General features: G+C 45.0%; 1 protein-coding gene across 1 annotated transcript in view; it reads right to left on the bottom strand.

Moving 5' to 3' along the window:
• The window catches only part of Nt5c3a (5'-nucleotidase, cytosolic IIIA), a 49169-nt gene extending 36321 nt beyond the window's left edge, over positions 1–12848 (bottom strand). The window contains exon 1 of the mRNA XM_090332668.1: positions 12617–12848. Coding sequence (XP_090188794.1) covers positions 12617–12754 — 138 coding nt within the window. The 5' untranslated portion in view covers positions 12755–12848. The remainder of the gene's footprint in view (positions 1–12616) is intronic.
• Positions 12849–13204: the final 356 nt, after the last annotated feature.

Genomic DNA, 13204 nt, shown 5'->3' with positions numbered 1-13204 from the left:
TTTGTTGGTTGTTGGACACCATGGCTGGTCCCTTACCATGTACTGCCCCCCCCCGCCCCAATACTGCCACAGCTAGGACTCCTTCTCCAGTGCCACCACCAGGAATCCTTCTCCAGTGCCAACGTCAGAACATTTTCTCCAGTGCTACAGATTTCCCCAGCACACCTCAGGGAACACTGGCACACTCGCCTACTGAGTCACTCTGTGGCTCTAGGGTTGCTGGCCTTATTTCCTTCCCAGGGCTTCCCATGGACTCGGCAAGCACTCACTGCAGGCCCAGCTCTATCCCTAGCCCTAAGCACTAAAGCTCAGGTCTCAAGAAGTACCTAACCTCCAGGTATTTCTTTACTTAATACTTCTGTACCCTTGTGTTAGACAAAAGGAAAGCTCCTGCTCCACCTCCTGTTCCTCCTCCTTCCTTTTTTCTTTTCTTTTTTTGTCAGTTGGGGCCTGGGCACTGTCTCTGAGTTTCTTTTGCTCAAGGCTAACATTCTACCATTTGAGCCACAGCTCCATTTCCAGCTTTTTCTGTGTATGTGGTACTGAGAATTGAACCCAGGGTTCATGCAAGCTAGGCGAACACTCTACCACTAAGCCACATTTCCAGTGCCAAGAGGAAAGCTCTTCTGAGTCTGGGTTCTCTACTACTAACCAAAACACTCTCCCTTCTAGTAGAATCTCAATTTTTGAAAGGGACAGACTACTCAACCAAAATTAACTACCCTGCTCTCTCTTCTGGCAATGTAAGTAGAAAATGACTAGAACAAATCCCAGTTCCCCTCTGGCTTCTTCCATTCTGTTGCCTGAAACACGGTCGTGTGAGTTCGGTGGTTGCAGCCTCTCTATGACATGAGAAAAATCCAAGAGGTAAAGCATGTGCTTAGACAAGGGGGGGGAGATAAGAATATAGAGACAAAGAGATACATTGAAAAGGGAGGGAGAGACAGACAGGAACAGATAGACAGGAAGGGAGGGGAGGAGAGGGAAAAAGGGAAGGCAGGAGGGAGAGAGAACCACAAATAGAGAAAGAGAGAGGGAGGGAAGGAGCAACAAAGAGAGAAAGAGAGAGCCATCTATCAGGTTTTCAAAGAACATATTAACTATGAACGGGAAACATTATGAATTGTGTTTCATAACACAAATGACAAATTCAACGCAGGTACTAAAAGGTCCCAGATGTGAGTGTTGGTAAACGCTGAGCTGCAGACACTTTAACAGACTGCCATGACAGCAGTTGTTTACTTCTCATCTCCCCTTCCTGATTCCTAAATATAGAGCTGGCCCTGGGCTGGTGACCCCAGGCCAGCACTGCAGGACACATCTTAAATTAGCTTAAGGTGGAATAAGGGATATTGTTAGTTGATCTCCTAAAATGAAACCCAGAAACTTTTTTTTTTTTAGTGATTTTTTTTAGGGACCACAGACAATGTCCACAATGAAGGCCAGGCTGTGCTTATTTTGGAATGACCAGTTTGGTCTGGGCACTACTGGGGATCGTGCTCAGGGTGTCCTATTGGCAAGGCAAGCTCTATTTCTTCTATCTCTTGAGCCATCCCTGCTGGGGGGTGACAGCACAGTGCCCTAGGCATCCTGCTGGGCCAACAATTTCCTCCACCGATAAGGCTGGACTTGGGCTGGTATTTCTTCCCACTCTGAGGGCATATAAGCCAGCTCATTTGAAAGAGTTTCCTAAGCAGGGTGCAGGTGGCTCACATCTGTAACACCAGCTACTCAAGAGGCTGAGATCTGAGAATCATAGTTCAAAGGCATCCTGGGCAGGAAAGTTCATGAGAATCATACCCCCAGTGAACTACCAAAAGAGCTGGAAGTGGAGCTGTGGCTCAAGTAGTAGATCATTAGTGTTAAGCAAAAGAAGCTCAGGGAGAATGCCCAGGACCCCAGTTCAAGTTAAAGGACTGGTGTGCACACACACACACACACACACACACACACACACACAGAGTCTCCTAATGCAGACAAATAAGATGTTTGCTGATGAAAGATAGAATAAAGAACACAGTCTGGTGACACACACCTGTTGTCCCAACACACATGGGGCAAAGGCATGGGGATATTGAATACCAGGCCAGCCTGGGCTACAGCAAGGGCCTGTTGAAAAGCAGGCAAGTAAACAAAAATAAAACAAGAGACAACTGTCCACCTCTGTTCTCCACAGGACACACTCAGTGTTTGTAAGGGGTGACCTTGAAACCAATGAAAGTTGTCAGTCCATGGAAACTGATGTCTTAAGAGCAACTACTGTCATTTTTTTCTCAGAAGTGCATACATTAAAAATGCACTTTCCAAACAATGGTATCTTTGCCTCACTAAGTCTGGTACCACCACCCTACACTGGCACACACACCCAAATTCACATCCACACAGAGCATACACAGGCTGCGGGCCCCACCCAAACACAGGGAGGTAGTACAAACAGAGCCAGCAGGAGCATTGGGCACAGGTCACTGGGTAAGAGGATCAGTTGAACTCTGCCCAGCAGAGCTCCCAGTCCTGTGCTTTGTGTTGTTTCCTCTCTGAGATGCCTCTCATGAGGCAAAATTGCATTTGCTAATACATCCCTACGAGTGTATTATTATTAATGCCTTTATTTTTAGGCTAATCAGAAAGCAGGCAAGTGCTCTCTGGAGACAATAAAATATGAAAGTAATACCAGTAAGTAAAAATCAATGGAGTAAAACTCAGAGATTGTTAGATATCATTCAGCATGAAAAACTGGCCAGATGCCAAAGGTTCATGCCTATAATACTAGCCAGCCAGGTAGGAAAGTCCATGATACTCTTATCTCCAATTAACTACCAGAAAACCAGAAGTAGTGCTATACCTCAAAGTGGTAGAGTGCTTGCTAGCTTTGAACACAAAAGCTCAGGGACAGTGCCTAGGCCCTGAGTTCAAGCCCCATGACAGACTAAAAATGAAACAAAACAAAACAACCCAAACAGTATATGAGGGCAGGCATGGTGGCTCAGGCCTGTCATCCCAGTTCCTCAGGAGGTAAAGATTGGGAGGATCTTGGTTCATACGCAGCTCGGTTTTTGAAGACCCAATCTTGACACCTCTAGGCATAGGGGTGCAGTGCCGTTACACTGTGTGGGAAGGTGAGATCAAGGATATAGTGCCAGCCCAGCCAAACAGTTCATGGAGACCCCATCTATAGGGAAGAAGCTGGGTGCAGTGGAGTAGACCTGTCATTCCAGCTATGGTGAGAAATGTACACAGGAGGAATGAGGTCCAGGCTGGCCCAAGGAAAAAGTAAGACTCTATCTCAAAAAAAAAAAAAAAAAAAAAAAAAAAAAAGCACAGCAAAAAAGGGGTGGGGGACAAGACTAGGGTGGAGCACCTGTATAACAAGCATAAAACTCAGAGGTCAAACCCCAGAGAAGCCCCGAAGAAACGAGAACAGGAAAGATGCAAGTGATTACACCGAAGAAAGGAGAACAGGAAAGATGCAAGTGATTACACGTGCTTTCTCTCCACCCCCAGCACATCAACCTTCATGGCCTGAGCTTCCTCTACTCTGGGATGGATTTAGTCACCTGGCAAGGAACTAGAAGTTTTGTCTCCAAAGAGCAGGGATTCTGAAGTGAATGATGTACATGGGCCAAGAACAGGCCACAACTGGATCCACACAGTGACATCAGATGTCCTTAGACAGCCATGCTTGCTAATTTTACTCTGAGAGAAGCCAAGCCAACAGAGGAATTCAAGCTTCAGTTCTATTTTGTAATGCAGCCCCAAACACCAGCTTTGTTTATGACATATAGACTTTTGTCTATATGTCTGTCAACCTTTAGATTTGATTTTGAGTTTACAAAAATTGCACATCACTCTTACTGGGAACTAGGAAAAAAAAACCAAACCTGAAGCCAGGTGCTAGTGGCTCTTACCTATAATCCTAGCTACTCAGGAGGCTGAGATCTGAGGATTTCAGCTTGAAGCCAGTCAGGATAGGGAAGTCCATAAGAGTCTTCTCTGTGTCTGTCTCTCTCTGTTTGTCTCTGTCGCTCTGTATCTCTCTGCCTGTTTGTCTTCCCCCTCTCCCTCTCTCCCTTCCCCCCTCTCTGTCAGTCATGGTGCTTGAATTCTGGGCCTGGGTTCTGTTCCTGAGCACTTCAGCTCAAAGCTAGAGCTCTACCATTTGAGCTATCGTGCCACACCACTTCCAGTTTTCTGGTGGTTAATTGGAGATAAAAGTCTCACAGACTTTTTGTGGCTGGGTCTGGCTTTGAACCACAATCCTCAGATCTCAGTCTCCTAAGTAGCCAGGATTACAGGAGGCCTGAGCCACTGGCACTCATCTTATAAGAGACTCTTATCTTCAATTAATCTCAGAAAGAGACAGAAGTAGTGCTGTGGCTTGAATGATAGAGTGCTAGTAGCCCTGAGTGAAAATGCTCAAGGGCAATGCCCAGACCTTGAGTTCAAGCCCCATGATCAGAAAAAGAAAAAGAAAAAGGAAAAACAAAGATGAGAGCTAGGCAAGGCATGACAGTGCATGCCTGTAATCCCAGCACTAGAGTGGATAAGGCAGGTGGATCATGAGTTCAAGGCCAACATCGGTTACATAGTCATTACAAGGTCAGCCTGGGCTACACAGTGTGTTTCTGTTTGAAAACTAAGGGGGGGGAAGGGAGACAGAGAGAGAGGGGGGAGGAGGGGGAGTGTAACACCAAGGTTAAAGAACAATAAGAGAAGATCACAGTAAGACATAATAACCTATGATGCAGAATAATCACTCTACATACTGTTTGTGAAGCAGTTACTATGGGTCAGATATTACCAGTTACTCTACATACATTAATTCATGCTATGCTTACAATTCCAGATATACAATATACTGCAATAGGGATGTAGTCAGATCAGACCAGGGATCAAGCTGGTGGCTCATGCCCATCATTTACTAAGCTACTCCTCAAGAGACTGAAACATGGATGCTTGAAGCTGGAATCCAGCTTGGTCAGAAAAGTCCAGGAGATTGCATTTCCAATTAAATAGCAAAAAGCCAGACTTGGAAGTGTGGCTTAAATGGCAGAGTACCAGCCTTAAGGAAGAAAAGCCAAGCAAGAGTGTGAAGCCTTGAGTTCCAGCCCTAGAATGGGGGCGGGGGGAAGCTCAGGCTCAGAGACTTCTTCAAAAGTTACAATCTGTCCAAGCCCATATCATTTGCAAGTGGGGGAGCAAGGTCTGAGCATATGTATACATATCAATAATATTAAAACACAAGCTACAAGCAGGGGGTGGAGCACTTTGGGGAGAATGCACAAAGCTCTGGATCCAATCCCAGCACAAAAACTAAAGCAGAAGTTAGCTGGACATTGTGGCCTACACCTAGAATCCCAGTACTTGGGAGCCTGAGACAGGAGGATCCTTAGTAGTTCCAGGCAACCTGGGCTACACAGAAACAAAACAAAACAACAGGAAAAAACCAAAATGAATTGATATCCTGGGTTAGTGTGCAAATTGTGAGACTCCTGAAGTGCTTCTTGGAGGTTATGTTTTCTTTTTTTTAATAACAATTTTTCTTTTGTCAGTTGTGGAACTTGAACTCAGGCCTGAGCACTGTTCCTGAGTCCTTGTGCACCGTCCTTATGCTCAAGGCTAGGGTTCTACCATTTGAGGCATAGCTCTCCACTTTTGGTTTTCAAGTGGTAAGAGTCTCAGGGGAACTTTTCTGTCTGGGCTGGTTTCCAGTCAGGATCCTCAGATCTCAGCCTCCTGAGTAGTTAGGATTATAGATGTGAGCTACTGGTGCCCGGCTAATGATTTTTCTTAATTGGGGTTCAAAGTTACCATTCTCTATTGTGAACACCTACTCTGGCCAGGCATGGTAGCACATTCCTGTAAATCTCAGCGACAATTATTTCTTTGGCAATGATTTTCTTTTTTCCCCACACAGATAAGTGATAGGATGATACATAAAATGTTTGCCCTTTATTACCAAGCCACAGGGATCTGAAATATGCCAAGAAGTAGCAGGAAGTAATCCATTCTCTCACTCAAATATAATCCTGGATGCCACCTGAGAGCAGGTCCGGATGGTATAGAATGAGCCCCAACTTGGTACAATAAATCTAATCTAACCAACAATGAAATCTGGGGTTCAGAGAATATCAAGTATTATAAAACTATATTCTTCCTTTTTCTTTCCTCACGTTCTGGAGCTTGAACTCAGGGACTGGGCACTGTCCCTGAGCTTTTTTTTGCTCAAGGCTAGCACTCTACCACTTGAACCACAGTACTACTTCCAGTCTTTGCTGTGTACGTGGTACTGAGGAATCAAACCCAGGGCTTCATACATGCTAGGCAAGCACTCTACCACTAGGCCACACATCCCCCCCTTATTTTTTTAATTATTGAAGAAAATTACTATACTTTGCAAAAGCTTCTCCTAAAGCCAGGCCTAGTGATAGATTACTGTAGCTGTAGCTACACACAAGAGTAAGATAGGAGGACCACTTCAGCCCAGGGGTTCAAGATCAGCCTGGGCAACAGAGATCTCCCTAGCCTTCTCAAAAAAAAGTAGGGCCTGTAATCCCAGCCCTCTAAGGCTGAGGCAAGTTCAGCCTGGGTTACACAGTAAGATTCAGTTCCCCCCAAACCAGACAGAGATTCATCAAAGAAAGAGAACTACAGACCTATATCTCTGATGAACATCGATGCAAAACTTCTCAACAAAATACTGGTCAACCGTCTACAACAACTCATCAAAAAAATTATACACTATGATCAAACTGGATTCATCACAGGGAGGCAAAGCTGGTTCAACATACGCAAATCAATTAATATAATTCAACACATCAACAGGAGCAAGGACAAAAATCACATGATTGTCTCAATAGACGCGGAAAAGGCATTTGACAAGATCCAACACCCCTTTATGTTAAAAGCTCTGGAGAAACTAGAAATCCATGGAACATTCCTCAATGTAATAAAGGCTGTGTATGAGAAACCTACTGCTAGTATTACACTTAATGGTGAAAATCTAAAGCCATTCCCTCTAAAATCAGGAATGAGACAAGGATGCCCACTCTCTCCACTCCTCTTTAACATAGTACTAGAATTCCTAGCCAGTGCAATAAGGCAAGAAGCAAGCATAAAGGGGATCCAAGTAGGGAAAGAGGAAATAAAACTATCTCTCTTTGCAGATGACATGATTCTGTATTTAGAGAATCCTATAGACTCTACTCCCAAGCTCCTTGAGCTGATTCAAAACTTTGGAAGAGTAGCAGGCTATAAAATCAACCCTCAAAAATCAACTGCCTTCCTTTACGCCAGCAGTGAGAGGAACGAGGCAATAATCAGGAAAGAAACTCCTTTCACAATAGCCTCAAAGAAAATAAAGTACCTAGGAATTAGCTTAACTAAGAATGTAAAGGACCTTTTTGATGAAAACTTTAAAACCCTAAAAAAGGAAATTAAAGCAGAACTAAGGAAATGGAAAAATCTCCCATGCTCCTGGATTGGAAGAATCAACATTGTGAAAATGACAATCTTGCCAAGAGCTATCTACAAATTCAATGCAATACCCATCAACATCCCAATGTCATTCTTTAAAGAAATAGAAGAGGCAATCCAAAATTTCATATGGAATAATAAAAGACCCCGTATAGCAAAAACACTTCTTAGCAGAAAGAACAGCGCTGGAGGAATTTCAATTCCAAACTTTAGACTCTATTACAGAGCTATAATTATCAAAACAGCTTGGTACTGGCACAAGAACAGGCCTGAAGACTAATGGAATAGAACTGAGGACCCAGACATTAAACCACAGACCTATGGCCACCTAATCTTTGACAAGGGAGCCAAAAAAATAGAATGGAAGAAAGACAGCCTCTTCAACAAGTTGTGCTGGCAGAACTGGTTAAGCACCTGCAGAAAACTAAAGTTGGATCCTTCTTTGTCACCTTGCACTAGAATTAATTCCAAATGGATCAAAGACCTGGAGGTAAAAGCTGACACACTAAAAACTTTACAGGAAGGAATAGGAGATACACTAGGCCTCCTTGGCACAGGTCGAAACTTTCTTAATAAGGACCAAGAATCACAACAAATCAGAGAAAGGCTGGATAAGTGGGACTGCGATTAAACTGCAGAGCTTTTGTATGGCAAAGGACATAGCTAGTAAACTAATCAGGAAGCCTACAGAGTGGGAGAAGATCTTCACCAACCAAACAACGGACAAAGGCCTCATATCTAAAATATATCAACAACTCAAAAAATTGAATCACTCCAAAACTAACCTCCAAAGTAACAACCATCCCATTAAAAAATGGGCCAAAGACTTAAAGAGAGTCTTCTCTGAAGAAGAAACAAAAATGGCCTATAGACACATGAAGAAATGCTCAACATCTCTGGTCATAAAAGAAATGCAAATCAAAACAACTCTAAGATTCCACCTCACTCCAGTTAGAATGGCCAGGATAAGGAAAATGAATGACAACAGATGCTGGAGGGGATGTGGCCAGGAGGGATCACTACTACACTGTTGGTGGGAGTGCAAACTCATTCAACCACTATGGAAAGCAGTGTGGCAGTGCCTCAAAAGGCTAACATAGAACTCCCCTATGACCCAGCAATTCCACTACTTGGCATTTACCCAACCATCCAGAAACAAGGACATACTAAATCCACTAGCACAACAATGTTCATTGCAGCACTATTCACCATAGCAAAGATATGGAACCAACCTAGATGTCCCTCAGTTGATGAGTGGATCAACAAGTTGTGGTATTTGTACACAATGGAATTCTATGCTGCTGTCAGAAAGAATGACATCGCCCCATTTGTTAGGAAATGAAAAGACTTAGAAAAAATCATATTAAGTGAAGTAAGCCAGACTCAAAGGAACTTAGGCTCAATGGTTTCCCTCATTCGTCATAATCAGTAGAAACCTTGGGCTCTACTAGCAGAGATCTGCAATAGAGCAAAATCTGGATACATAAGGCCATATAATGTGAAGCTAATTGAAAGGACCTCCAGGATATTGAAACAAAAGCCATATAATGAATGATTGTTGTCCTTAATGTACTATGTTGTCTCTCATCTCCTTTGCTGTCCCTTGGTTATCTCATATTGGTATAGTATCTCACTTTGTTATCTGATATATTGAATTTATTTGTATTTGGATATTTGAAATTTGATAGGGAAGGGGGGAAAACCAAGATGGGTGGGGGGTGTGTGTGGGGGGGAGAGAAATGGGTACCAAGACATGTGAAAGGGTATCAATGTATGTGAATTAATGCACCTTCTATCTGGCAAATATCATGTAACCCTTTTACTAATTACAATAAAAAAATAGAAAAAAAAAGATTCAGTTCCAAATACAAATCAACAGAATATACCAACCTGCTATTCTAACCCTTTCCATTCTTGCCACAAGAACTACAAGTCACCCAAATATTTCATCTTCAGGTAGAATTTTCACCATAGTGAATGATGGGACTGTGGCAGGAACAGTAAAGCCAATTAACAGTGCCCATGGTCAAAGCCACACAGTGGGAGCCATAGTGAAATTGTGAAATACACAGCTGGGCCTGTTGAGTGAGTGCAGGAGTGGACATTGAATGTCCCGGACAGAGGTCTCCCTCCACTCATCTCTGCAGACCAGCGCCCCATCTCATTGTGGGAACTCCAGAGACTCTTTTTCAAACACCTCTGTGTGGGAGCCCCCAGAGAACAGGGAGCCCGTAGATACCATACCATGTCAGCCAAGCTCAGAATATGCACCCTTGACTGCAACAAAAGCAACAGTCAACAGTCAAATGAAGATAAAGTTGAACTGAGGGATGGTCCACAAAATACCTGACCACAGCTACTCAAACCTGTGAAGGATATATGCAAGCAGGGACTGATGAACACACACAGAAAAAGCAAGAAGTAGTGCTGTGGCTCAAATGATAGAGCACTAGCCTTGAGCAAAAGAAGCTCAGGGACAGTGCCCAAGCTCTGAGTTCAAGCCTCAGGACTGGCAAAACAAACAAACAAACAAACAAAAAACACCAAACGTGCCTGTAATCCTGTAAAGTTACATGGAAAGCTGAAACAAGGAGGACTACAGTCTAAGGCCAATTCACAAGTTCACAATGCTCCATCTCAACAGAAAAAGCTAGATGTGATGTTGTGTCTCACATCTCAGCTATACAGGAATAATTAACAGGAGAGTCTTGCTACAGTTAAAGTCTGGAAGGAAGTTCTTAAAGACCCTTTCTCTACAGAAAAAAAAAAGTGGGTGTGATGGTACATCCCAGCTGTGTGTGTATGACATACAGGAGGGTCGAGGCCATAGAATCAAGACTATTTGAAAAAGAACTGAAGCAGAAAGTGGTAGAGTACCTGTCTAGCAAGATTGAAACTCAAGAGTTCAAACCATAGTACCACCACCACCAGAGAGAGAGAGAAAGAGAGAGAGAGAGAGAGAGAGAGAGAGAGAGAGAGAGAGAGAGAGAGAGAGAGAGAGAGAGAGAGAGAGAGAGAGAGAGAGAGAGAGAGAGAGAGAGAGAGAGAGAGAGAGAGAGAGACAGGGGGGGGAGGAAGAGAGAGAGAGAGAGAGAGAGAGAGAGGGAGAGGAAGAGAGGAAGAGAGGGAGAAAGAGAGAACTAAAAAGTAAGATATAAGGCATGGCTTCAAAAGTCACGAAAACCATTTGTTTCCTTGCCCTCCATATTTGTCTCTAGTTCCATTTGCTGTTGATTAGAGGCCAACATGGCTTTGTAAGTTTCTGAGAGAAGGATAGTCAATGAGCAAACCAGACCTTAAAACACCATTACTCCAAAGAGAAAAAAATCAGAACCAGAATCCACATTTGGGTGTCCCAGTCAAATACTTTTCCTATTAGAGGAAACAACCCATAAAAACTACAGAAGTTCAAGATGGGCACTGGTAATTCATACCTGCAATCCTAGCTACCGAAGAGGCTAAGACCTAAGGATAGGTTCAAAGTCAGCCTTGGCAGGAAAGTCCATGAGATTCTTACCTCCAGTTAATCAACAAAAAGCTGGAAATGGAGAGGTGGCTCAAGTGGTAGAGCACTAACCTTGAGCAAAAAGAAGCCTCAGGAACAGTACCTAGGCTCTAAGTTCAAGCCCCAGGTCTGGTATCAAATAAGTAAATAAACAAAAATAATGCCACTTAAGTTCAGAACACAAATCTCTGAACATTTACACTGGAGAGCTTCAAGTAGGTTGCTTATGTATCCCAGTCTCAGTTAAAATAATATACTTGGTATACAATTAGCGATGGACTGGTGTTCACAATATATATGGATTTATCATGGACCTTCACTACTTTTTGCAAAGAAAACAGTTTCTTAACAAACTTCTGGGAAAGACCAATTATGTACAGAAAGACAGAATGAGGAATTATCTTTCCACATACAGATTATAAAATTGGGGTTTGGAGCAAAAGAAAACTACTAAAGTTCTCTAAGCAGGATGAGAATGTGAACAAAATGAAACTACAGAGATGAAAACATTTGGGCTGGAGCCAGGAGCTTGGCTTAGTGGTACAGTGCTTGCCAAGCATGCACAAAGCCACAGGTTCAAGTCCTCACTACCACATTTACAGAGAAAACCGGAAGTGGGGCTGTGGCTCAAGTGGTAAGAGTTCTAGCCTTGAGAAAGCCCAAGGACAGTCCCCAGGCCCTGAGTTCAAGGGCCAGGACCGCCAAAAAAAAAAAAAAAAAGGAAAAAAGAAAGAAAATATTTGGGGCACACAGTGGTAGAAAGGAAACTATCATGATCCAAGAATAAGTCAATTCAAAATCTGGGAATATTTTGAGATAAACATGGGAACCAACCCATTATTCCAAAATGTTCTTGTATTCAGCTTTGGGCCACTGTGCACTAATCAGCAGGCTAAATTATCTTTCTTCTTCAGTTTGAATCTATTTTAGGGACTGTATCCTACAACACGCTTATTTAGAATTGCAAGTTGAGCCTCACCTTGTCTGTGTCGGGCACACATGGCCCAGGTATTTGAGTGGGAGCACAGGCTGGGTATTGGAGCCTGGACCTTGCATGTCAGTCAATGAACGAATCCAGTCCCCACCCCTGCCTCATTCAACTAACAAAACTGAACATATCCAGCCTCTCCTCATATGGAATTCTTGAGACACACTGCTTTGATCCGCTTGGGAATACATTCCCAAAGGAAATGGTAAATATTTATGCAAGTTCTTGGGAGGAGGGAGGGAGAGAAGCAGACTTCTTGGAGTTTGAAACAAGAAGGAAAATACATCAAATCCAGAAAAAATTATTCTGACCTGTATTTTTTAAAGCATCGAGGATATCAGGTTCTCACAATGTAACTCGAGCCGCCGCAGCTGAGTGCGGGTCGGCAGGGGTGCAGGTTGGTGGGGTGCGGGGACAGCCTGCCCAGAACCAGGCCGGTCCTGAGAGGCGGGGTTGGCAGCAGCACAGGGCGAACGCGTCCCGAGCATCATTTTTCTACCGGCTCCTTCGCAGGGATACAAAGCCCGCCGGCCCCCGCGGCCGCCCTCCGGCCCCGGAGCCTCACGCGCCTCACTGGCCGGCCGCACGACGGACGCCCGGGGCCCCGCCGCGTGCCGTGGTGCCTAGCGATGCCGTCCTTCCGCACTCACCATCTCGATGATCTTGGTCTTGCGGCCCGTCTTCCTCCTCAAGGTGAAAATGTACTGAGCCAGCACCACCCCCGCCACCAACGCGCACACGCTGGCGCTCGCCACCGCGCCCATCCGCGCCACGGCCGCTCGGTCCATGCTGGCCTCGAGTCCCTCAGGACAGAACGCTAGCCGCCACCCGCACGAACAAGAGCTGCGGGGCCTCAGAGCCTCGCGCCTGGCCAAGAGGCCCCGACGCCCCGCCCCAGAAGTCCCGCCCTCCAGAGACCACGCCCCCAAGAGGGCCCGCCGTCGCCACCAACCCCACCCCAAGAAGGCCACGCCCTACTCGTCCGCCTGCAGGCTCCGCCCTAAAACGCCCCGCCTTGCTAGGGCTCCGCCTCTCTCCCATAAACCACGCCCTAACGCTGGAGGCGTGGCCTCCGTTGTACTCCAAGCTGGAGGCGAGACTTCCGCAGACTACGTCTGAGGGCCAGCGTGCGAAGTTCCTGGCTTCTGCCTCTGGCGGCTGTGCCCGTTAGTCTCCGCTGGAACCAAGCAGGTAGCGTCTGGACGGCCCCGGGAGAAGTCGGGGTCCAGCCGCGGCCC

Source organism: Megascapheus bottae, chromosome 5 (genome assembly GCF_031878675.1).
Source record: "Megascapheus bottae isolate mThoBot1 chromosome 5, mThoBot2.hap1, whole genome shotgun sequence".
NCBI lineage: Eukaryota > Metazoa > Chordata > Mammalia > Rodentia > Geomyidae > Megascapheus > Megascapheus bottae.
Note: the sequence above shows the minus strand (reverse complement) of the source record. Positions and strands in the feature narration are given on the sequence as shown.